The sequence below is a fragment of the Mustela lutreola genome, chromosome 11 (genome assembly GCF_030435805.1).
Source record: "Mustela lutreola isolate mMusLut2 chromosome 11, mMusLut2.pri, whole genome shotgun sequence".
NCBI lineage: Eukaryota > Metazoa > Chordata > Mammalia > Carnivora > Mustelidae > Mustela > Mustela lutreola.
Genome location: NC_081300.1, coordinates 83,694,167 through 83,721,237, shown reverse-complemented (window position 1 = coordinate 83,721,237; position 27,071 = coordinate 83,694,167). Strand labels below are relative to the sequence as shown.

At 44.2% G+C, this 27,071-nt stretch overlaps 1 protein-coding gene across 1 annotated transcript in view; it reads right to left on the bottom strand.

Moving 5' to 3' along the window:
* Positions 1-27,071, bottom strand: part of SVOP (SV2 related protein) — a 74,247-nt gene that overhangs the window by 12,906 nt on the left and 34,270 nt on the right. Inside the window, exons 6-11 of the mRNA XM_059140607.1 lie at positions 20,564-20,688; positions 8,545-8,608; positions 6,552-6,677; positions 6,103-6,231; positions 4,360-4,433; positions 1,278-1,354 (exon numbers count right to left, since the gene is read on the bottom strand). Of these exons, the coding sequence (XP_058996590.1) occupies positions 1,278-1,354; positions 4,360-4,433; positions 6,103-6,231; positions 6,552-6,677; positions 8,545-8,608; positions 20,564-20,688 (595 nt within the window). The remainder of the gene's footprint in view (positions 1-1,277; positions 1,355-4,359; positions 4,434-6,102; positions 6,232-6,551; positions 6,678-8,544; positions 8,609-20,563; positions 20,689-27,071) is intronic.

Here is a 27,071-nt window from a genome sequence, read left to right as displayed (position 1 = left end):
AGATCTCAGGGTCCTGGGATCGAGCCCCGCTTCGGGCTCCCTGCTCAGCAGATAGCCTGCTTCTCCCCCTCCCGCTCTCCCTGCTTGTCTGCTTGTGTTTCCTCTCTCGCTGTGTCTTTCTGTCAAATAAATTTTAAAAACTTAAAAAAAAAATCAAAGAGGAATACTGCTTCATGACACGGAAATGATATGCCGTCCAGATTTGTATTCACAAAAAAGGTTTTGTCAGAACACCAGCAATGTTTATTCACTAACCTGTTATCCACGGCTACTTTCCTGCTCCAACGGCAGAGGGGTATAGCTCCCAAAGCCTAAAATATTAACTATCCGGCCCTTTATAGAAAAAGTTTGCCAATCCCTGCTTTGTAACATTCCCCTGGATCCTCTGCTTTGCTTCAGTGGGTCCCCTGATAGGGGCATGCAATTTATACTCTTTCAATACCAAACCCCAAATCTGCAGCTGAGTCACTAGCTCATTAAATCTTTATACCAATAAACCGAACTATTAACTTAGATTACAGAGGCTTATGAAAAAGATAACTGGGAAAATCCCGAACATAAGCAGGAACTTGATCCCTTTATCTTCCACCCCAGGTTCAATGCTAAGAACCTGTTCTTGGAGATAGAATGGTTTGAAAGCCCAGACATCTGCATAGAGACTTTGCTTTCTGTTTTTGTTCCTTTTGTCCAGCGGTTCCCAACTCTGGCTGTACAAGAGAATCTGCCTTCAGCTCAGGTCATGATTCTGGATTTCTGGGATCCAGCCCCGCATGGGGTTCCCTGCTCAGCAGGGAGTCTGCTTCTTCCTCTCTCTCTGCCCCCCTCCTCCCTTGCTCATGTGCTCCCTCACATGCATGCTTATGCTCTCAAATAAATAAATAAAATCTTTAAAAAATAAAAAAGTAAAACTGCTCCAGGTGATCCTGTTGTGTGGCTAGGGTTGAGATCCAACCTGGTTCTCAGACTTCATATGCACGTGAGAACAACTGCATAGGGGCATGGCCATCAAACACAGTGCTGTACTTCACTGTGTCCTTTAGGTGACATAAGATATGACTCTGCTGCAATGTCACTTCAGGATTATTTGGTTTTCCACAGAGTTTCTTGGGGACCACAGTCCAGGTCTTCTATGCTCAGATTTGGCAGAGAATTTCTCCCGGGAGTCAGCAGGGTAAAGTCATGGTCATCTGTGCATGGCCAAGCTCAGGAGCGGTGGAATCTGGGGTGGGCATGCGTATCTAACTGTGTAGAGGGGAGGAGGGTGGTCTGATACTCACTGCTGCAGACATCTCCTGCCTGAAAGAGCTCAGTGGTGAGCAGAACTAATCCGTAGTAAGAAAATGCATTGGAAAACCTGCCAGGAAGGAAGCAAGAAGATATCAAGAAATGATGGGAGACATGCAAGTCCCCTCTTCCCAACCCCTCAGGAGGGACTTGCTTCTATAGCAGTGAGGACCAGTCTTTGGGCATGGGCGACAGTGGACATTTGGGGGCTTTCTTGGGGCCCTTGAGAAGGAAAGTGGCAGGTACAAAGCATAGCAATGTGATGAAGGGACATGATCTTGTGTCCTTTGAAAGACTAAGAACTGTATTGTATCACAGAAAACACCCAAGGCTGTTTATTCAACTGGCAATAGGGAAAACAACTTTGGGGTACCAATATTTGGAAGAACACAGTCATGAATGACATCAATCAGGACTTCTGGGCCAATTTGGTCAACATGAAGAGAGAAGAAGAGGGGAAAGCTTTGATAATATTAAGAAGTGGGCTCCAGCTCTTCCCTTGAACTCCTGAGAGCTGAATCAACTCACCAAGCATTTACTAAACACTTGCTGTGTGGCCTGTATAAGTGCAGATTCTGCAGACTTCCCTAAAATTTCAGATCAGAATGAAACAGTTGATTAATTCCTGATTGTCCGAGGAACTAGAACACTCAAGTGTGTAGGACCAGAACATTTTTTTTTTTTTTTGGACCAGAACATCCTTATCCTGTAGTACAGTTATGTGGGAACTGTCATAACCAGATAGCAGTGATTAATTTCCTTGCATTGCAATATGGGCTAGCAAGTTTAGCAATGTCTATAGTGTGCAAAAATTAGTCTCCAATTAACCACTTCATTATTTGGGTAGTGTTGGCCCAACTGAATCACTTGCCTGCAAAGACAGATACCCTCAACTCTCATCCCCACTCCCTTTTTAAAAAACCCTACAGACTCTACGCTTGTGTTGGGCACACAGCAGGTGTTTAATAAATGCCTGGTTCAGGTCGTAGGAATGCAGGGACAGAGCTAAAGCCCAGTTCTATATATTATCAAAGCTTTCCCTTCCACTTCCCTGCAACTGACCACTTTTCAGGACAATCCCCTGCTATGTAGCCCCTCTACTCAAAGGTGCATGGGAAAAAGTGAGCACAGGTTAAACCAGAATGCGGAGTGTTAGCCAGGCCCCTTCTGCACACTGTTCATGCTGTGTACACGATTTGGTAGAAGAAGGTTCAAAGAATAGCTGAGATTTAACTAGTTGTGGATTTTCAGGGGATTACCCAGTACAAATCCCTCCCTTCCATCCTGCCCACATCCACACATCGCCAATGGCTGTTATTTAAGGAAGACGGACCAGGATCAGGACTGAAAGTTCTAAGGATGCCTGTGTTGACCAAATCAATGGTTCCCCAAATATGGCAGGCTCCATGCCGCTGCTGGTACCCAAGGCAATATGGCACTATTAAATCTCAGTTGTGACAAAAATCCCATTTTACGTTTCCTTTCAATCACAGTCAACCCTGGGACAGCATGGCTTTGAACCACACAGGCCACTTATAAAGGGATTTTTTCCAACAAATACAGTACACCACTGCAAGTGCATTTTCTCTTCCAGGTGATTTTAATAATATTTTCTTTTTCTCTAGCCTACTTTAAGATATAATATATAATACATACAGCATATAAAATATGTGTTCGTTGACTGTTTATATTGCCAGCAAGGCTTCTGGTCAATAGGAGGCTATTAGTTCAGTTTGGGGGGAGTCAAAAGATTTTCGACTACTCAAGAGTCTGTGCCTTTAACCCCCTTTCTGCACTGTTCAAGGTCAACTGTATTTTGACAGTTTCCTCTCACTTACTTGCTAATGAATGTGTCCTTGACACCTACGTTCTCTCTGCGTCTCTCTATTAAATACAGCAGCTCAGTGCCTTGACAGATCATCAATCTATAATTCTAATCTCAGGCTGATTTCATGGGTGATCAGAGTTCTTTGGGAGGTAATCAGCTCACTTTAGGGGACAGGTTGAAACAGCGCCTCCTACTTCTCTGCCATCTTGTCTCCTCCCTCGGCAGATCATAAATCTAGCTACGTTTTATTGTATATCTCTTAAAAATATATGGCCTGCAGTTAAGGTTTTTTCCCTTTAAAGCAGACATATAAAATTGCCTCTTGATAGACATTTATCTGAACCCTTGTTCACTAATGGTGGGAATGCAGAGTGGTACAGCCGCTCTGGAAAACAGTATGTAGGGTCCTCAAAAACTTAAAAATACAACTACCCTATGATCCAGTAAGTGCATTACTGGCTATTTACCCAAAGGGTACAAAAACACTAATTCAAAAGGATATATGTGCCCCTATGTTTATTACAGCATTATTTATAATAGCCAAATTATGGAAGCAGCCCATGTCCATTGACAGATGAATGGAAAAGAAGATGTGATACACACACACACACATTTATATACACACATAGATATACAATGGAATATTATTCTTCCATAAAAAGAATGAAATCTTGCCATTTGTAATGACATGGATGGAGCTAAGTGAAAGAAGTCAGAGAAAGACAAATACCGTATGATTTCACTCATATGTGGAATTTAAGGAAAAAAACGAAGGAAAAGAAAAAGGGACAAACCAAAAAACAGGCCGTTAACTATTAGAGCAAACTGATGGTTGCCAGAGGAGAGCTGGGTCGGGGGATGGATTACACAGGTGATGGGGATTAAGGATACACTGATCATGACGAGCACCGAGTACTGGATAAACTTGCTGAATCACTGTATTGTATACCTGAAACTAACGTAACATTGTATGTGATCTATATTGGAAATAAAATTAATAACTTAATAAAAAATAAGACATTTATCTGAGTCGGAAGTGAGTCCTATTAAAGAAAAAGACTAAGAAAATAGTAGTACAGGTTATACCTGGGTAAGGCAGAGATCAGGAAAGTGATGTTCAAACCACCGAATTTTGTAAATGTTGCCTAAGTTCAAAGAGTTCTCTGTGCATTGCATAAAAACAGAACCCAAAACAGGGCCCGGGTGAAGGGGATCAAAGTGTCAAGAGGTCAAGAAGCAGCTCTTACCATATAAACCACAGCAACAAGGTTGTCCATCTAAAATGGGGCGTGAAAAGGTCCCTCATTCTGCCTCGGTCTTCCTGTTTCAAGACAAGGACATGCTGTTTGCTCTCGTCTCCACCAGCAGCGCTGACCATGGCCTGGGACTGGTGAACACCCACGGCTGGGAGGGAGGCTGCTGGTGGGCTGCACGCTCAGGATCCAAGAACCCAGCACTCAATCCCATAGCACCAAGTCCCCCAGCCCAGTGAGGCCCTCTAGCCAGGACCCAGCAACGTCTGCAGGCTTGGTTCCCCAAGGAGGGAGACATCCTGCAACCCCCAACCCCAGCCTGAAATCCTGGAGCCAGGAAGCAGACTCCCTGCCCTGAGGACTCTCAGGTAGTCCCATGGACCTGGGGAGCAGACACAGTCTGTCCAAGCTGTGTCTAACCATTTCATGCCCTGCCTAAGCCAGCTCTAGGTTAAGATGGCAAACACTCATGTGCTGAAAATCAATTCACCAGAAGCCAATGTGCCGAAAGATTGATTAGTTGAATGTCCCACTTGCCAATTTCATATAATTTGCTAATTTATCAAATTTTTGCTCTATAATTTTTTTTAAGATTTTATTTCTTTATTTGAGAGACAGCGAGAGAGCCTGAACAGGGGGAGGGACAATGGGAGGGAGGAAGAGGGTGAGGTAGGCTCCCCACTGAGTTGAGCTGAAGGCAGACACTTAACAGACTGAGCTATGCTACAATATTCTTTTTAAGAGTATACTTTATGGGGGATGCCTCATAGAGCCTGGGTGGCTTATTGGTTAAGCATCTACCTTTGACTCCAGTCATAATCCTAGGGTTCTGGGATCAAGTCCTACATCGGGTTTCCTGCTCAGCGGGGAACCTGCTTCTCCTTCTGCCTGCTGCTCCCCCTGCTCTCTCTCTCTCTGACAAATAAATAAATAAAATCTTTAATAAAAGCATATACTTTTTTTAAAGTGTATTCTTTGACTGTGATTATATTCTCCTTAGATATATTTAACAAATATATTTTTCTTAGTTTGAGAAATGCTTGCTTATTTAAACATATAAAAACAGATTATGGACTATAGGTGGTTTAGTCTACCTGTGAATATTGCTTTCATGAATAAAAATGTATTTTTTAGTATATTCTTCTTTTTTTTTTAAAAGATTTTATTTATTTTATTTGACAGAGAGAGAAATCACAAGTAGGCAGAGAAGCAGGCAGAGACAGAGGGGGAAGCAGGCTCCCTGCTGAGCAGAGGGCCCGATGCGGGGCTCGATCCCAGGACCCTGAGATCATGACCTGAGACGAAGGCAGTGGCTTTAATCCACTGAGCCACCCAGGCGCCCCTATTTTTTAGTATATTCTTGAATGAAAAGATAACACTCTTCAAATGGTAATTGAATATATTTGAGAATGTTTGTTTTTGTTGAATATATTTTAAAATAGGCTCATTAATATATTTATAAAGAGGACATATTGAGGAAATAAATATATTAATGTATATTAGGAAAAATATATTCCTATTTACTACATATATTCAAAAAGAAGGATCCCTGAAACATGTTTTTGGTAAAAAGATATATTCCCAAGTAAATTCAGGAAAATTGGCTTTTGGAGAATTGGTCTGCTTTCTGCTTCTGCTCTTTTGGTGTGTCTCAGGATTTACCCCACTCCACCCATGTACACACTCCCATGCAGGCGCACGAACACACACGCTACAGACAGTGGGCCAGGCACGGACCTGTCTGGAGATGATCAGTTTCCCCAGTGGCATGGGGGCTCCATTTTCAGTTGCTATCCTCTTTAAGGTGGCGATGGCCTTTTCCTGATTCCCGGACAACACATCATACCTTGCGCTCTCTGGCAGCCACTGTGGGGACAGGAGTGACAGGTTAGGGTGGCACAGAACACTGGGTCCCAGCCACATACTCTCATCTAGGTGTGGAGTCTTTAAGGGTGGGGTCTCTGGACCCAGAGGAATGGAATGGGATGGGTTCTTGTAGTTATGATTGCTGCTGTTGTTATAATTATTATTAATTGGTGTTGCTGTCAAAGCCCACCCCCCCAAAAAAAAAATCTTAAAAATACTCCTTATGGGACGGTGTCCTCCTCCACCCTCTCCCCACCAAAATATAGTGAACAGCAGGAGGCCAAGAGGGCAAAGTTTGAGATGTCTTAAAGGATACCTACAAAACACAAGACTGCAAAGAGGAGCAGCGGGACAGCCGAGAGGATGAGTAGCCAGCGCCAGCCCAGGCTGGGCATCACAAACACAGCCAGGATGACCTCGAACACTGTCCCGATGGCCCAGAAGACCTGGGATAGGAAAATGGGATCAGTGATGGGAGCAGCATGGTCAACGCATGAGCAATGTCAGCGACATGATAGACGATACTCTCAATTGGGTAAGAGGTCCTTGGGGTCTGCAAAGTTGGAATGACCACCATTTTTCCTGTGGTCCATATGGTTCGGCCAGGGCCACTATGTTGTCCATCTCCCGAGGATGCCATACACACGGTCTAATATTGGCGTGGTACCCACTGGAGTGTACAGTGTGGTAGCTCCGGTTAAGGAGACCAATACCACCTTGTGTAAGGTCAATATGGTGATGGACACATTGGTTTTTATCTACTGACATCCACCTCTCTTGCCCACTAGGGCCCTAGTATCCTTGTCACAATTGCTTCTTCCCTGCAGAGCTGAGTATCTTCTGTGCCTCTCCCAGTCACTCCCCATCTTTCCCTACCTTGCTCTTTGTGTGCACTGCTTCCATAGGTTCTCTGTCTTCTGGCTTCCCATTGGGCTCAGCCAGTGGGGAGCCCTACAGGAAAGGGGGGGGGAGGAAGGTAAGAGAGGTGGGACTCTGGCTCCTTCTCTGCAGCATGCTCATGGGCTTGCTGCATCACTCAGCAGAAGGGCACAGCTCCTGTCCAACAGCCCTTGTTATATAACTCTCTCTCTGGACTGCTAACTACTTCCTGCCTTTGCCTGGCAACCGGAACTGCCACCCTGGGGCTACTTAGAAGTAGTCCCTTTACCAAACCCTCTTCAGATTACTCTAATTTGAGTATGCTGGTTCCTGCTGGGACCCTACAACCATTGGCAAACCTGGTCCTTCAACTTGCCCATCAGTTCTGGGAGCCTGTAAGAGCCTTCCTAAATCCCCTTTTGCTTAAATTAATCAGTCTATTTCTGTTGCCTACAACCAGGGATGATGGCTAAGATGTCTAACAAATTGATACAGTACCGACCAACCAGAACAGATACCAGACACTGGTCATACACACCCTGCTCCCAACACACACACACACACACACACACACACACTCCATGACTGTGCCAGGAGTTAACTCTTTAGTTGCTAGATCATGGGAAGTTCTAGGGGGTCCTCTGAGAGGACAGGGTGTGTCAGGTGATGAGGGGTAATCAGCGGCCAGGCTCTGCTGGCGCAGATAAAGTCTCAATATTTAAACAGTTGGTTCATCCATACCAGTGTGGACCAGCTGACTACCATCCTTACTGGTCAAGGATAGATGCAATCAGAGTGGTAAATTGGGCTGTTGGGTTAATGTAATGAATATTGTCAGTATGGTCATGGTGACTAGAGAGTGGCATCATAGTCATCACTGTGGACATTGGTGTCCAGAAAGGACAAGTAAACACTACTGCTACTGCATGGTGTCATGGAGGCAGTTACATACTCGCCCCGAGAGAATCCAAGATCATGATTAGAAAATGGGTCATCAGACCCTGGCAGAAAGAGGGCTTGAGAGGGACTAGGTGGACCAAGGGTCTTTTAAGGCAGCTACAGAGGTGACCACTCACACAAGACGCAGGTGAGTCCAGATACACATAGGGGCGGAGGGGGATGCTATCGACAAGGAGCAGGAGTTTTGGTCCCCTAGTCTCTGTTGTTTGGCTGCAACTCTCAGATAAAAGCCATGTCCAGTCCAAGAATGACATACCACCTGCCTGCCACCAGTTTAAGGGACTGGATTGTTTTGGTAAGTTGAAGAATTTATCCATATAGCAAATAAACCCCACAGACCCAAAACAACAACAACAAAGTTCAAATTAACAAACCCGACAAAATCCCATTTCCTTATCCTGAGGCTCAGGATGACTGAGGATCTCTTGCCCAGAGACTGAGCTCTCTTGGGGGAACCCAGACCACCTTCCTTACCTCAATCAGCAAAATGCACTTAGCTCTGGCCTTCATGGGAAGGAACTCAGCATACAGTGTCACCCTGGGAAAGCAGAGAGATAGGAAAGGAGTTAAGGTCAGGACTGAGAAGATTGCCACAGCTTTCTGACTTCCTTTTCTTTTTCTTTTCTTTCTTTCTTTTTTTTTTTTTAAACATTTCATTTATTTATTTATTTGAGAGAGAGTGAGAACATGTGAGTGCATAGGGGGAGAGAGACAAGCAGACTCCACACTGAGCATGAAGCCTGGACATGGGGCTCAATCTTACAACTTTGAGATCACGACTGGAGCTGAAATCAAGAGTCTAACACTTAACCAACTGAGACACCCAGGCACCCCACTTTCTGAATTTCTGAGGATGGTCTGTGGACCACTTAACTTCAGAATTTCCTGGTACAATGGCTGAGTGCTTAGATCCCCAGACCCTATCCCAGACCTCTGTCTGTCTCTCTTTCAATCTATCTATCTACCTATTCATTCATTTAATCATTATGGAGCTATGGATTCCTGTTTCCTTCAGTGGCTTGTAAGCCACTACTGCCATTATTCTTTCAATGCTCAGACTGTCCCAGTCTGGCCATTGGAAGATCTTTCAATCCAGCCCCTGTTTCTTTTCTATATGCCTCCATTGTTCTTTACATTCTGGCACACCAGTATGTCCAGGCTCATGGTGTACTTTTCTTGCCCCAACAATGAAGTCAGCCATTTGTCTAAGAGGTCCTGGTTCCTTGCGGTATTTGGTATTTAGAAACCAAGATCTGAGCACTCAGTGTGTTCATTACTACTGGTCTGCCATTGTTTCTAGGCCTTCGCAGAGGACACAGCTAAGAGATCTAGCTATCTATTGATCTTGTTCTGTCCTTTTCTTTCTTTCTCTCCACATGCACACCATACATCTATGTCTGTTTCTCTGTCTATCTGTGTATATGTATTTAAAAAAACATTGAGTTCACACTGATACTTTCAATTCTAGTACAACCAGAATGTTAGGGCCCTTTCTTTCTAAGTAATCTCTATACTCAATGTGGGCTTAAACATACAACCCTGAGATCAAGAGTTGCATGCACCACTGACCAAGCCAGCCAGGCACTCCAAGTTTAGGGTTCTTTCTAGCCTGCTCCAGTTTCCATGATCGTAATTCCCTTCTCCAACATTGAGACACCCAGGCCTCATTATTCTCTGTATATTTCTTATTTGCCTAATCCATTTATTAGCTTGCTGAATGTAACCGATGCCCTAACTACCTAACTATACTGGCTGCCTCTTCCATCTACTACATTCATGCCCCCTCCCCTCTCTTTCACTTCCTCAGCCACTGGCCATGCCAGAAAGTGAAGGAAACCTCTACACTTCTTCTCCATGCTGCCTCCCATTTTCTAGGAAGAGGGCTTCTTTTTTCCCACATCTCCCACCTAAGTGAAGCATCTGAGCAACTAGATGGCTTCATGTTACTCTCCTGGCTCCTCATAAGGGAGACGGGATAGAGAGAGGTTCATTTCCATTGACCATTTTGAGGCAGATGTTGCTGATGACCTATCTAGATCTCTTGGGATCATTTTACTAGTTCAGTTTGCCTGACTCCCAGCTGCTGCTACTAATGGCTCATACCCACAACCTTCTCCTAGCATTTCTTTTGAACAATTGGAGCTGCCTCACCAGAAAGATGTCTTTCCCTCCATAACATCTGACATTTGAAAAGTTGGTCTTAGTAATACCACTGAGATTTAGGAAGCATTCTATCTCCATTAGAAGTCCTTCTCAGGGTTATGATAAAAGATATCTCTGTGCAAAGAAGGAAGACTTCTTAGGAGCCTCAGTGAAAAGGCCAGGACTTTAGTAGTTTGGATATATTCTATTTAGAGAAAAACATGAACAGAAAGTCGATATCACCTAGTTTAATTCATGGGATAAGTATTTTAATATATTCTCTCTTCCTATCTGGATGTTTTGTCTTTATCTTTCCCCCTTTCTCTTTCTCAATCTCTCTCTGTAGCTGAGCTCATACTCAAGAATTTTGAACCCTACTTTTTGATTTATAAATAGCATTTCCATGCCATTTAAAATCCTCTAACACACATATTTTTTTCACACATATATTCTATCCTATGAATGAACCATACTTTTCTTAATAATAGCTACTTTTTATTGAGGACCTACTATGTGCCAAACATTCTTTGAGATGTTTTACATGAATTATCTCACTCAAATATTTCTTTTTTAAAAAAAGATTTGATTTATTTGTTTGACAGACAGAGATCACAAGTAGTCAGAGAGGCAAACAGGCAGAGAGGGGGAAGCAGGCATCCCACTGCGCAGAGAGCCCTATGCAGGGCTCGATCTCAGGACCCTGAGATCATGACCTGAGCTGAAGGCAGAGACTTAACCCACTGAGCCACCCAGGTTCCCCTCACTCAAACATTTCAAATCAAGGGGAATAGATACTTATTTATAATCCTCTGTGTGTGTGTGCATGTGTGTGTGTTTGATTCTCATTTTCATCTCTAGATCTATGTCAGATAAATTGTTAGTTGACCAGGAACCTTCAGCTAGTAAGTTAGTATTAGAAGAGCCAAAATTCTAACCCATATCTGTCTACATTTTGTAGACCACCAACCACTTCCCTATTTGGATAGTTTCACAATTATAAATAGATATTTTTATCTATTATATTATAAATAGATATTTATTTATAAATAAACAAACATCTTTAGGCTAAAGACATTTTTGCTTCATGTGGTTTCCTGTTAAGCAGAATTTATATCAAAGAGCATGCACAGTTTTAAGGCTTTTGATATATATAATACCATAGTTGTTCCCAAAAAAACTTGTTCTAGTTCATATGCCTACAAGTAGCTCTCTCAACAAAAAACATTAGGAATGTCACTAACTCGGCTCTGAGAAGAGGCATCAAGATAATAGTGGTTACAGAGATTACAGCAATTACCATGGAGGACTTCTTTGACATTGTTATGCTATTCTCCAAATGGTGTGCTTATAGTATTTAAAAAGTCAATAATAATAATAATAATAAAATGAGAAGCATGTTTACCTTTCCTCCACCGAATTAAACTACTAGCCATGCAAAAACATGCAGCAGCATATTCTAAGGACAAAGTTATGCCTGTCCTTAGACAGCAAGGATTTCTTTTTATAATGAAGCTATAACATGCAGTCTTCTTTTCTTTTTTCTTTTTTAGTTACAGAAGTCGTACGTGAATACATTTGCACGGCAAAACAATTAAGCAGTACACAAGTATACAGAGTATCTGATAATTCTTCCTCTTCTCCATTGCCCCTACTTCCATTCCACTCCCCCAAAGCCATACCAACCAGGAGTTTGCTTTGCAAACTTCCAGGCCTTTCTCTATATAAATAAATAAATTTAAGCAGCAGATCTTTCCTTTTTATTCCCTTCCCTTTCCTTTTCTCTCCTTCCTTTCATCTCTCCCTCCTGCCTCCCTCCGCTCTTTCCTTCCTCCTTCCTTCCCTCTTCCTCCCTCCCTCCCTCCCTCCTTCCCTTCTTTCCCTCTTTTTTTCCTTCCTCCCTAGTCCCTCCCTCCCTTCCTTTCCTCCTTCCTAACAGGTGCAGCACACTGTTCATGTTCTACCCATACAAATGCTCCAATTCTTGCCACTTGCATGCATGCCTGTCCAGTTTCCAATTGTCAGTACCTGCAACTCTCCCCTGAATGCATTCTCTGGTTATTAAAGGTTACTCTGCCATCCTCTGCGGCAGACCAGGGAATGCCAAGGAATTTAAACTTCCCAGGAGCAGCTCTCAACAAATGACATTTCCAGGACAATCTGGAGATGCGAACTACAGGATCTCCCAGATTAAACTACTTGCACTAGCATCTCTGTGTCAGGATCTGCTTTCAATAAGGCCGTTTAGAGATCTTTCCATATTAATATATGTAGACCAGCGGCATTATTTTAAAACTCCTGCCACCCGGTTGATTAATACTTAGATTGTTTTCAATTTCTTATTTTTGCCACCTCTGCCACAAGAAACCTTTCCTTGTTGTTGCTGTTGTGCCCCCCACTTGGCCATTATTTATAGCAGTTCATTATGAAAACGAGCTGTTTGATCTTCATCCAAAGTATGGTGATTATGACAATCACACTGAAGAATAAAAGAATCAGCACTGAAAGTAGCAATGCCAGGAAGCCGTTGATACTGGCATCAATAAATTCCCTCTGAAGATAATCACATTTACAGCACTTGGCAATTAGAGATTTGCCATCTGGATCACATGCTTGGAAAAAAGTGACCTGCGATCTCCATTTGGCATTTCTGCTTGGTCTGGAGGGGAAAGAGCAGTGCCAAGGGCGGCAAGATCTACCTAGACGCCAATCAGGAGAATCTTCGGAGGAGGTTTCAAGGTGGAACAGGTGGGCAGCTACCTGGAGTCTTAGTCTTGAAGTGTGGCTAGCACACAGGCAGGGTGCCAGTTAAGGTGGGGTTCCAGCTCATCACTTAGCCAGGGGGCATTTTTGCTGAAATACTCAGTACACTCTATCCGGAACAATAAACAAAATGCCTTGGTGCCACCATGTCTCTTTACACGTATTTTGTGTATATTTTGCAACTAGAGGCAATGATCATTTTTTGATGCTCATCTGCATTTTCTATATTTTCTTTCTTTTTTATAAAAGTATTTTATTTATTTATCTGACACACGGAGAGAGAGATCACAAGTAGGCAGAGAGACAGGCAGAGAGAGGAGGAAGCAGGTTCCCTGCTGAGCAGAGAGCCCAATGAGGGGCTCAATCCCAGGACCCAGATCATGATCTGAGCTGAAGGCAGAGGTTTCACCCACTGAGCCACCCAGGCACCCCTCTATATTTTCTAAAACAAAAATGTATTACTTATAATGATAAAAATTAAATTACTTCTATTTTTTTTGCTCGAGTTAAAGTCTCTTCCCTCTTGATGCTCCTTCATAGACAGAAAAAGTAATTACTTGGCATCCTAAACACGCTCCTCTTTCCTGTCTTAATTAAAGGGAATGGAAACCACTCAGAACCTCCAGTTTTACATCCCCAGAATCATCTTCCAATCAGTACCAGGGACCCAGTGGACATTACCAATTTACCAGGACTTTCTGACTACATAAGCTCAGAATCTTTTCATGACATCTGTTCAAATGTAAGAGCTTTGGCATTAGATGGGTGTGGATTTGAATCTGGTTTCTCCACGTGGTAGGTGGTTTGCACCAGATGCCCCACTATTTTCCCTCCCTGTGTCTTGCTTCCTTGCAGGTCACTCCATACAAAGTCTATGTCCGTATCCCTTGAATCTGGGCCTTGCGACTTGTCCTTGTTCAACAGAATGTTGCAGACATGATATCGTGCCCGTTCCAAGCTTGGGTCTCAATATGTTCTTGGCTTTTGCTTGCTCACTTGGACCCTCTGCCCAGGTGACCAGGTGCCTGGGCTAGCCAGCTGGAGTTTGAAAGGCTTATGGAGCATAGATGAGTCAGCTGTGGCCATGCTAGCCCAGCCAGCCCCCATCCAATTTGCCAGTTGACTGGAGACACACAAGCAAGCCCTGCTGAGCCCAGAATAACCAAACTACCCAACTGCAGAACCAGGAGTTCAATAAATTGTTGTTAAGCCATAAATGCCAGGATGGTTTATTACAAAGCAAGAGGTAATTCCATGCTCCATTTTATAACCATCTGGCCTTAAGCAAGCCATTTAATGATCGTTGAGCCTCAGTTTTATCTTCTGTAAACTGGGGATGATAGGGTTGTCAGTGAACAAGATGAGGTAGTGGGAAGAGAGCACTTAGCATAGTGCCTGCCACTTGGTAAGCACTCAATGGACATGATCATCATCACTATTAATGTTACAGTGGTGGGGCGCCTGGGTGGCTCAGTGGATTAAGCTGCTGCCTTCAGCTCAGGTCATGATCTCAGTGTCCTGGGATCGAGCCCCACATTGGGCTCTTTGCTCGGCGGGGAGCCTGCTTCTCTCTCTCTCTCTGCCTGCCTCTCTGCCTACTTGTGATCTCTCTCTCTGTCAAATAAATAAATAAAATCTTTTAAAAAAAATGTTACAGTGGTTATCACCAAGGACCAATATTCCCACTTCAGGGGAAGAAATAAAGGAAAGAAGAAAAAGAGGAATGGGGCATCTGACTGGCTCAGTCAGTAGAGTACATGACTCCTGATCTTGGGGTTGTGAGTTCAAGCCCCATATTGGGTGTAGAGATGACTTAAAGGAAAATCTTTTAAAAAATTACAAAAAGAGGGATAGAAGGAAGCACATAGAAAAGCACAGATCAGGGCTGAGGGATGGGCTCTTTATTAATAATATAGTTTATAGACAAGATGATGTGCATTAACTAAACTTATTGAGCTGATCATTTTGCAAGATAGGTAAGTCATTATGCTCTATACCTTGAATTCTGGATGTCAGTTACACATGGATAAAACTGAAATAAAGACAGTTTTTAATTTAATTTTAACAATTTTCAATTTTAAGTAATATAATTTGTATTTATACTAAAAATTCATTATAAGAACTTCTTGCTTGTTTCACTTTAAAAAATTACACAGCAAAGTCTTACTCATTTGGTTTTTTGAGGTGGTGCAAAGCCTAAATGAATGGAAACTCTTGGTTGCATTTAATTACATAAAAATATCTTCAACTAAAAAAAAAATCTTCAACTCAATGTTTCCAAATAATGAACTTAAGGGAGCCATTTTTATAACTAGTTAAGAACATTGCATAATTAAACCATGATTATTTTTACATAAATGGCTGGAGTGGAAGTTCTGGGAAGCCAATGGCTCTCTTGGGTGGCTAAATATTTCTTCTGTAATTTTGTTTGTTTTTACTTGCTCTCTTCATGGACAAAAGAGCTATAGAGTGGAGTATTCAAGAGAAAATATTTGTAGGGTCAAATGATGTTTGAAACTTAGCTCTGTCCTTTGTTAGCTGTGCAGACTTGGGCATGTTACATAATCTTCAAAACCCCAGTTTTCTTATCTGTAAAATGGGGGTGATAAAACCTGTGCTTTGAGGTTTGGAGAGTTTTTAAATGGTCATGTGGACAATAGTTATATAAACAAGAAGAAGGGCTGGGCTAGGGTTAAGTAAAGGAACAGCTAAGGGGGGAGGCACGGTGTTTGGGAGGTGGGGGTAGGGAGCAGGCAGGTAAGCTGAGGACCCTCATGACAGATGAGTAAGGGGCAAAGGCCCTCCCAGCTGCTCTGTGTTCTTAATTTTATTCCCCTGGTGTCCTGTCCTCTCTCCCCGATGATCTCTCCCGTTTGCAGGTTTAGAAGGTGGGTGTTCTCTCTTCCGGTTACTCTGCCTTTGGAATCCCATCTGCCTACAATCTTCCAGAGGCTCCTCAAAATTTCTGGTTGGCCGATGGTGCCATTTTCTTGTTTCCCAGCACTGTCATAGATCTATTCTAATTCTTAGACCTTTGATGACATTTTCAGACAATGTGGAGAAGAAGAAATGGAAAGTAGCTCTTCTCATTCCCCCCATTTCAGACAAGAATCGCTGGACATTCTGGATTTGTAGTTCCTTTCTCTTCCCTCTTGTGGGAGGAAAATCCAGGTAGCTCTTTGGAGGCTGGTTCTGCTGTCATTTCCCTGGGAAAGGAATTTAATGGGTTCTTCTGTGAGTGCCTTCCTTCCAGCCCCTAGAGGAAAACTGTTCTCTAGTCAATGAGTGGCTCATGAATGGGACAGTGGCTGTGTCCGCAGGAATTCCTGGAGTTGGTCCAGATGTGGAGGACATTGGCCCCAAGCTCCTGCCAGCCCAGATTTATGGGCTTGGCTTAATGGCTTCTGTCTCAAGCTCCAGTGGTTTTTAAGCCCATCCTAGGTCCAGGAGTGTATGTCAGATGTCTACTCCATAGAGCCCTGGAGGGATCGATAATGAATAGGGAAGGAAGGACTGGGGAGAACTGAGAGCTACTCAGTGCCCTTCCAGCCTCTAAGTGGCAGAAAGAGTCTGGGGATTTGTTGTGTTCACTCCATGTGGTTACATCTCCCATTCCCATTTACTCTTTCCATAATTACCCACGGAGTCCAACATCCATCACACTGACACCTGAGTTTCAAGGCCTTTGGCAGACCCGACACGTGCTAACGCTCCCTGAGCACTCTGCCGGGCACTGTTGTGGACACTTCACATGTGTTGCCATGTAATATCCTAAGTGACCCCATGACGTAGGTATGCTATTATCTCCATTTTAGAGATGAAGAAACTGAGGCACAGAAAGGTTTAGGGACTTGCCTAAGGGCATACAGCTGTTACGTGACAGAGTCAGGATTTGAATCTGGTGGTCATGACCAAGTCACATTACTTCAGTGTTAGCCTTACCCTTCTGGATGCCCTTTCCTGGTCTTCCCCACCCATGACACTCAACAGGCTCAAGAAGCCAGCCAGTGAACTCTTAACCCTCGAGAGGCAATTGGGCCAGATTCTCATGCACCAAAGCCCATCTTCCACCAGCAGAGGCCAATGCAGACCCCCCAGGATGGAGCCATCCCATGTCACGTGGTGGCGAATTATTTATACTGAACATCCTTCCATTGTGGAAGGAACAGTGACTCATCTTGAAGGAACTGGCACATATCCTGGGTATCGGTTTGCCTTTCCTGCCCCTGGGGCTTCACCCAGCACCACTATCTGAGGGTTTTTCGATGTTTGACTCACTGACACAGAATCCACATTTCAGTGCTTGGGACCAAGGGAGCTGATACATAACAAAGGAGATGCAGCAGTGGGTATAGGACCATGGAATCCACTGGTCCTATCATATCTTATGGTACCTTGCAGCTGCTGGCCAGACAGGGGAATGGAACAGACTCTTGGAGGTGGCACTGAGGCATCAGCTTGGAGATGATGCTGTGTGAGGATGGGATACTGTCTTGCAGGACATAACACACCCTTAAATCAATGCCTATCATATTATGCAATGTAGAAGGAATACATCGTTCAGAAGTCAAAGGGTTGAAGGAGGAATTTGTACTTCTACCACCTGTGGGCTTAGAGGTCCTGGTTTCCAGAGAGGGCATGCTTCCCTCAGGGCATGCTTCCCTTGCAAGAATTCCATTAGATGGGGTGCTTGGGTGGCTCAGTGGGTTAAAGCCTCTGCCTTCAGCTCAAGTCATGATCCCAGGTTCCTGGGATTGAGTCCCACATCGGGCTCTCTGCTCAGCAGGGAGTCTGCTTCCTCCTCTCTCTCTGCCTGTCTCTCTGCCTACTTGTGATCTCTGTCAGTCAAATAAATAAATAAAATCTAAAAAAAAAAAATCCCATTAGACTTTAGGCAAAGTTTCCCACTTAGTAACTTTGGGTTCTTCTCAAGAAAGAGAGTCAGCATTCGGTCTGAAGAGTTGACCTTGAGAATCAGGAAGCGGTGGGGCTGCTGTCATCTAATGGGACACCCAGGTGATGCAATGGACATCTCTCGGCAACCCCCTGCCCAATTTTGGTGTTAAAATGGACAAGCAGCAGCTACAGCCTGGGAAGGACACAGTGACTCAGGCATGGGGTCTGGATCATCCCACCAGGTAAACCATGTTGACTGCATAAGTGCTGGCCAGAGGTGATGGGAACATAGAATGAGTAGCAAGGGTGGAAGATACTGGGCCTCAGGGGTAGCCTGGAGGCCAGCAGCAATAACAGGGACTTTAGTTTATTCCACTAGCCACCCTCTTCTAAATCTTTTTAGGGAAAAGATCAAGGGGAATCCTGGAGAAACTGTTCCCAGATGGGATGAAGAAAGGGAATCCAAGAGGTGCAGAGGGTAGACTGTGGAGGGTCCTGTGATATACCACCTGGACTCACCCTTGAGGACTGAAGCACACAGTCCCTCCGGAATGACGAGGAATGTTACCTGCTAAGAGCTCAGAATTGAGTTCCTGGCCTTGACCAAAAGCAGCTGCCTTGCCCAAGGTCATGCTCGCTCCTTAAGGGCAGCCCATGTCCAATGGGGTTGATGTGAAGGTACAAAAGTCCAGCCTCCATGGCTCATTTTGGAACAACTCTAAAAAGGCATCCTAGCTCTGGAACTCCTACAGAATCAGCTGTGCTCAACACCTTCCTCTGCCCATTCCAGCTTTACTCACTCCCTTGCCAGTGCTGATCTCGATAACCACTTGCACACTCATCTCCAACCCACATTCTGTTTTGCAAGGTCCCCACCTATAACAGGACCATGTCGGTCTTGCTCACTGCTTGCTATATCCCCAGCATGAAGTACTAGGCCAGTGCCATAGTAGGCACTCAAGAAATATTGGCTGAATAAATGAATAAACTAGTCCTTATGGGAAATTTCTCTAAATTATTGCAAGAGGAAGTATTATTCCTTACCTTCAATCCATCCTACCCACCATTGCTGGATGACTACTTCTAAAGTACTTCCCTTGCTCAAGAACTCTCAGTGGCTCCTCAGTGCCTGTGGGCAATCCCTTGGGCCTGACATTCTAGGAAGCTTGCCCTGGTCTACCTATCCAACCTCAGCTTTCAGTTCTCACATATCTCACCCCAACAAACTAACCAGAATGGACACTTAGCCTTCCTTGGACTCAGCTATGGATCCCTCTTTTCATTCAGATCACTTCCTATGAAATATCCTATATCATTCCCAATGCCTTTGACTCTTTCCCAGTCCTTAATAGAAAGGCAGTACAGTGCAATGGTTAGAGCCTAGGCTCTGGAGTTAGAGGGTCTGAGTTAAGATTCTGACTCTGCCTCTTCCTGGCTGTGTCACCTGGGCCAAGTCACTTTACCTTTCTGTGCTTCAGTTTCTGTATCTGTGAAATGGGATGAACAATAGAATTTACCTAGGAAATTTTGGGGGGGGATTAAAGGAAATAGTCTGGTAAACTGCTTAGAAAAGTACCTGCTTCTTAGTAAACACCAAATGTTGGCTATCATCATCCTCTAGGTTGGGGTCAATGCACCTTTTCTACAAGGGGCTGGATAGTAAATATTGTTGAGACTATTCAACTCTGTTTCTGTACATGATAATGAGCATAGTTCACATGATAATGAAGGATGTGGTTATTCCAATAAAACTTTATAAAATGACTCAGCAGGTTGGATACAGCCCACATGACAATGTCTGCCCATCTCCCAGGACAGGGTAACTTCTTCCTGCAACAGTGACTTCTCTCAGTACCTTAAGAACAGCACCAACAAACTAACACTCAGTTTGCATATGGTTTGGCCCACCCCACCTTGAGCTTAGATTAAAGTGGGGGGAAGGCGTCTTGTGCCCCTCATGATGGTTAAGAGCGTGGATGCTGTAGGAAGATAGACTAGGGTTCTTAGTTCCACTACGCACCCCACTGCGTCTTGGCTTCAACTATAAAATGGAGATGGCAATCACTTGATAAACATGTACCTCCCAGAGCTGCTGCGATGTGTCCCAGAGAAATGCCTAGTCAATGCAAATCTATCATTTTTATGATTATTTCACATTTATGACCTTCCAGCTATTACAATGCATTTTTTAAAAGATTTTGTGTGTGTGTGTGTGTGTGTTTAAAGATTTATGTAGTTATTTGAGGGGGGATGGAGAGAGAGAGCAGGAGCAGGAGGAACAGAATGAGAAAGAATCCCAAACAGAATCTATACCAAACGTGGAGTCCAATACAGGGCTCTATTCTAGGCCCCTGAGATCACAACCCTAGCCAAAACCAAGAGTCAGATGCCTAACAGACTGAGCCACCCAGGTGCCTCTTAGGATTTTATGTTTAAGTAATCTCTACACCCAACATGGGGCTCAAACTTACAACACCGAGATGGAGAGTCCCACGCTCCACTGACTGAGCCAGCCACATGCCCCTACTGTGTGGCTTTTGCATCTTCAATCATTACAATACTGATAATGGTACTCCTCTCTGGCTACCTCCTTGACCCCAGAAGTCCTAGTGCACCATCTCCACATCTGGCCCAAGGTCATGAACATAGCTGACTGGCTGTCTTGCTAGATGGCCAGAGCTGGGTGTTTACTTACGACTGGGGGACCCCGCCGATCCCGAAGCCCACCAGGCCTCGGAGCACCAGGATCCAGCTGTACACAGGCGCGAAAGCACTGAGGATGCCGTAGTAGAGAGTCCAGAGCACGCTGATCTTCAACCCCTGCAGAGGAGGAAGATACCGAGTCACAGGTCTTCTCAGCACCTCCAGACCACATGGCCCTAAACCTGTTGAAAGCCATCAATGGGGTCATGCTCAACAGCGGTCCACCCTGCCAAGGGAATACCAGGGATTCTCTATGTGATGGTATCAACCCCTGGGGCTGGTGATGTGGGAGAATTATGGGACAATCTTGGTCATCCCCACTGACCGGCATTTAGTACCTAGGACCCTGAGATGTTAGTTGCCTGGCAGAGCACGAGATTCAACAAAGACTTGTCTTGCATCCTGTACCATCTCAAATGGAATGTTCTACTTGACTGTCATGCAGGTGGAAACCAGGATTATCTGCACCTTGACTTTCACTCTGTTTTATATAGAAATAAGATTTGGGGGGAGGGACATAGTTTGAATATACACTTAATTTTGCAGGGGTACAACTTGTAGGTAAATCAAAGGAAGTCTGTTGTGGTGGTTTTATCATTATTCCAGAAATCCATACTGTGAAATTCAACACTACATGTGGTATTTGAGTCACGGAGTATCTGTACACAGTCACTGGGTTTCCATGTGTTATCTATGAACAGACTGAACTAATCCTATTTCAAAATGTCAAATATAAAGAAAAAAAATCAATAAAATTCAGTTAAATACAAGCTTATTTATAATCAGGGACAAACATTAACCACTTCCTTTGATTATCTAGGCAATTGTGCATGCCTATTTGCATATTGAAAATAACCCTTATTTAATTAATTGACTCCTTCAAAAAAATCACCCATCATATCATACGTGGGGCATTCTACCTGATTTATTTTATTATTATTATTATTATCATTATTTTTTATACCTGGATTCTTTTGGAGATTATGTGAGTGGCTACTTCAGTTTAGTTTTGAAATTACTCCTGGATAGTTAAGGGGCATTATTAAGAGTTTTCATTACAATATCTAAGTAAAAGGAACATTGCATTTGATGGGTTGAGAACCACCGGGGACACAATGCTGTAAGACAAAACACACATATTCCTGCAGTGTTCATCTAGAGACTGAGAAAAAATTAAGGATGAATGCAATTTAAAATGTAAATTTTGTATCAAAGCCAACACCAAACATATTATGGAGTAGAGACCAACTTTCATGGATTTTAGACCAGCAACATGGTGTCTGGGCAGATCTCTATCTGCAATAATTCTCCCAGATCCAACCTTGAGTTCACTCTCCTGTCCCCCTGGGGACAATTCAGAAGGAAAATGTGAAGCACCCTGATTTTAGCTTTAAAATTAAAATGAACTGGGGCACCTGGCTGGCTCAGTTGGAAGAGCATGCAACTCTTCATCTCAGGGTTATGAGTTCAAGCCCCATGCTGGGTGTAGAGATTACTTAAGAAAGCTTTTTAAAAAATTAAAATGAATTAAAAGGGACTAGAGAGGAAATATGGAGGTCCCCAGCCTTCTGGAAAGTGTTTTTTAAGTGGGAGAGGGAATATTTTAAATAACTTGCATTAGCTTGCAAGAAAGTGATTTCTTTTTTATTTCAATCATTATTCTAGTTATCTCCAAGAAAGTATCCATGTGGAGCTAGTCTGTCTTTAACACCTTTTTAAACACCCACTGATCTCTCTTTTAAACAAACAGGGCAGGGGAGCAACCGTGACCAACTAGAATTAGCAACATTGTCTTATTTTCATTGTATTTATTTTTGCAAATATTTTCTAATTAGGGCAATTGCTACTGATTTCCTATTTAAGGCTCTATAAAGTTTCCTTTTTCAAAAACAAGCATTTAAGGTCTCTCTCTCTCTCTCTCTCTCTCTCTTTTTTTTAAAGATTCAATTTATTTATTTCAGAGAGAGGGCATGGGGGAAGGGGCAGAGGGAGAGGAAGAGAGAGGATCTCAAGCAGACTCCACTTGTCAGTCGTGGGACTTGATCTCAGGACTCTGAGATCATGACCTGAACTGAAATCAAGAGTTGGCCACTCAACCAACTGAGCCCCCCGCAGGTGCTCTGTTGTTGTTTTTTTTTTAATGAAATGGGTATAAAGATAGATATTAATTATATAACAAAACAGGTAGGATAGGAATTATTAAAGGCTAGGGAGCTCTGGATCTATTGCAACAATAATAAAGCAACATTTCTGCAACCCTAAAACACATAACTATGAAATTAGTAACTTGCCACCCACACATATACTTATTTCTCTTCTTTTGGCTTAAGCTAACTTAGAGGGGTTTGCTTCCTTGGAACCCAAGGAGCCTTGAATCAGAAATCGGATATCATTGGGGTGGCACCTGGGGGGCTCAGTCAGTTAAGCGTCTGCCTTTGGCTCCCATCATGATCCTGGCGTCCCAGTATGGAGCCCCAGGTCAGGCTCTCTGCTCAGTGAAGAGTCTGCTTCTCTCTCTGCCCCTCCCCCTGCTCCTTCTCTCACTCACTCATCTCTCTTTCAAATAAATAAACACAATCTTAAAAAAAAAAAAAAAGACATCATTAGCAGTAGAGAAAATGAAGAGAGGGAAAACAGAGCAGGAGAGGAGAGGCTAGAGAAGAGGGCCTCCAGACCGGTGCCTGAGAGCTAAGCCTCCCTCCAGGGACTGCCTGGGAGCTGCGGTATCCCATTGGGGTTCTCACACCAGGCAGCAAAGACCTGCTTGTCGCCTGTTCTGTAGGGTCAGTGCAGGCTGCAGCTGGCTTGGCATTTGTCTGCTGATGCTGGGGCTTTCCAGTTGGCCAGGGAATGTGGACTCAGCAACCATTGGTGAGTATCATCATGGCTACTGCAAAGGCATGGGTACTACAGCAAACCCCATCCAAGCACTGCTTGGGACCCTGCAGAAATGTCTCCTGGGCTTTTGAGATTTTCATTAACCACACTTGTCATTCTGCCTAACATCAGTCCTACCTTTCAGACTGTTGGTCCCTTCTCCCTCCTACCTTCTCTTCCTTTCTCCTTTTCTTCCTTCCATATTCATTTACGAGCATTCCCTGTATGCCAGGCTCTAGACATTGTACACTCATTAAAAATTGCTCACTCCATTATTCACTTAATAGTAAACATATATCAAGTCCCTGCTGTATGTCAGACACTGGAAATAAAATCATGTATTACTCATTCATTCAATACGCATGTATCAGACACCTGCTTAAACAAATGATATGCATCACTCATTCAACCATTTGTTCAATATGCATGTATTGAGCCTGGCAGTCAAGATGCTATCATTCATTCATTCGTCCCTTGGCCATGCATACATTGAGTGCCTGCTGTTTGCTAAACACTGCACTTTGTCTTGGACTATAGCAGGGAAGATGACAGCCATAGTCTCTGACTTCAGGGACCTTTCATTCCTGTTTTATAAATCACTGCCCCATCATTATACTGGGTCCTCACAGCCTCCTGTGGAAAGAAGCTTCTATTTCCACTCCTACTTCACAAATCAGCACAGTGAGGGTCAAAATAGTTGAGTGATTTGTCCAGGATCAGCAGAGTCAAACCGGAAGTCAGAACTTCCAACCCTGAATGCCGTACTCTGAATGAGCCACTCCCTTCCTCCTGGGGCTTTGATGGCTCCAGTTGCCTCTGACAGAGAACATACATGACAGTGTCGTGCAGCAAGGACAGGTGGGTACAGGTGACTGCAAGAGAACTCGGCCTGTCTTGTCAGTCTCTACTCAGCTCTAGCCAAAAGTTGCCATCACAGAATGTGGACCCTGGGTTGCCAGATAGCCGAATTAAAAAAAAAAAAAAAGCCACAAATGTTTATTTTTATGCAAAATACATTTCTGAAGCAGAGGCAGTTGATTCAAAATCCTGTACAGCATAGCATGGGTTAAATAAAACACATCTGTAGACCATGTTCAGTTCATGGCTCACTGGTTCACAACCTGTAGCCTGGAAGGACTTCAAGTTTCTGCTCCAAGAAGCTGAGGGTCTTGCCACCTCTTGGGCACCAGGTATGCAGCCTTGAAAAGGAGCTGATGATGTCATCATCATAAGCATCGCTCAGTTCTGGAAGGCTGAAGACTCATGCCTGGTGTCCTCCAGGAATGCCCAGGGCAAGGAAAACAGTCATGGGACAAGGAGGTCTGGGGATCTTCAAAATATTGAGAGAAAAGGCTGTTGCCTGCCAGCCACCTCCTTTTCCCTCGCAAAAGATAACAGGGACCTATAGCCTTTGGACTAGCTAGTGACCTGATCATATTCTGAAATGTTTCTTCTTTGAGTCGCAGCCAATAATAGTTACCATTGATCACGGGCTAACCACGCATCAGTAAATACTGTTCTAAGCACGTTACCTCCATTTCTCATATAACCCTCCCTGCAACCCCCTGAACTATTATTGCTCTCGTCAACCCAGTTTTACACATGGAGAAACTGAGGCTCAGAGCAGTGAAACAACTTGCTTAAGTTTCCCTCACTCGACAGAGGGGATGGAGAATTTTCATCCCAGCAAGGCCACACACCCACAGCTGCCCTTCCTTTGTGAGGTTGCCATAAGCCTTCAGGGTGCAGAAACTTCTGTAGGAATCAAAGTGGCCCACAGCGTTCTAACCTCTTAGGTGAGTCCCTTGCAAAGTCATGCAGCGGACACCCTCCCAGAAGCCTCCCAGCTGGGCGGAGGTAGATCAAGGAGCTAGGAGGAGATTCTTGGCACTTGCTAAAGCTCGCCAGCTGCCCAGCTCACCCTCTGTTTCTGGAGGAGTTCTACAGAAGCCATATAATTAGAACCTGATCCATCCTCCCTGCGGTTGGGCCAGAACTCCATGCAAGGAGGAGGGGGCCCTGCAGTCTGGGGGCGCTTTCTCCTCTCTCCCGTCGGGAGAGCTAGAGGACCACTCCAGAGGCATCCTCTCAGGCTTCCTCTGTTGGGAATGGATGAATGTCGAACTGCTCAGCTGAGTTCGGGGGGGACATTCAGTTACGTCTCTCAACAGCCACAGGTGCACACCTGCATTTCAACACTGGCATTTCCAATTATTGTCATGAGCTTGGTCAATGATAGAAACAATAATGGGCATTTATGAATCACTTCCTCTGGGCCAAGAGCTTTCTGTGCCAAGGCCCCTTGACTCCAGAATACCCCTGTGGAAGGGAGAATATTATTATCCTACTAACAGATGAGGGAACTGAGGGACAGGGAGGTGGAGTAACTTGTTCAGGGTCATGCAGCCTGTCTGCAGAGGAACCTTAACAGTCTGACCCCAGAGCTCCTGCTTTCACAAGGATGGCATGTTAGTATTTGTCCTGATGAGCACCGGGAGGTAAATAGGAAATCAGGGTAGAGTGGTCCCAGGTGACACAATCAGATGCTACAGAATAAACTCTCCACTATAGTGCAAATTGGCATCACCTGTGCCTTCACTCTGCAGCCTGGTTTCTCAACCCTGGTGCCCTTCACAGTTTGGACAGTCCTGTGGACTTTTTGGAAATCGAGCAGAATCTGACTCACTAGATGCCAGGAGCATGCCTCCCCTCCATTGTGACAACCAAAAAACATCTCCAGACATTGCTGAGTGTTCCCTTGGAGGAATGGGGAGACAAAAATCTGCCCACTCCCTCCTCCGGTGAGAACTACTGTTCTAGAAGTTGCCAAAATGTGTTCAGAACTCACAAAATTCAGTAAATGGCGTTACTGAAAACCCGTCTAGGAATCTTTTTAAAATCTGAGCTATAGTTTTCTCCTCCTTCTCATAAAACGAAGACATCTACATTCTATAGGGCTCCCTCCTGGGAACAGGGTAGGCATGCATGACTGACCTTAGTGGCAGAATGAGCACACTCTTCTGAGGGATGCCAGAATCATAAGCTAGCAACCTTTTGGGGCTTCTTGGCAAACAGAAAACACTCAGCAGTAAAGTCCCTTGCTGGTCTGGAGAGGATGAGAGAGCAGCAGAAAGTGGCAACAAGGAGGTCTGATTTTCATCTATTGAGCTCAGCCACTCGAGAGGTAGTTATGGAGTGTCTGCTATAAGGCAGGTCCTCTGCCAGGAGCCCAGGGCCACTTCAGGGAGCAAAACAGGCACAGCCACCTTCCCTATGGGGTTTACCTGGCCGCCCTCCTGCCCCTGGCAGACATCACTGATCGATCACGGCACCATCCCACTGAGCCTTCCCACTCCTCCAATCCATGTGTCTGGCATCCCCTATGGAATGATTAGAACTGACACAATGGAGGACAAACCCATTTGCCCTTTAGTTTCGGGAACTCAATAAATGGTAGCTGTTACTATCACTATTACTAATCCAATCTCCCCCGACATAACTGAGGCCCCAAGAGGGGAGAGTGACTTGCTTTACTCTCCCAGTGGCAGACCCAGGCTCCAAATGCAGGTGTTTTCACTGAATCCCCCCTGTATTCTTCATGGCTTCGTGATTCGGCAATGGGG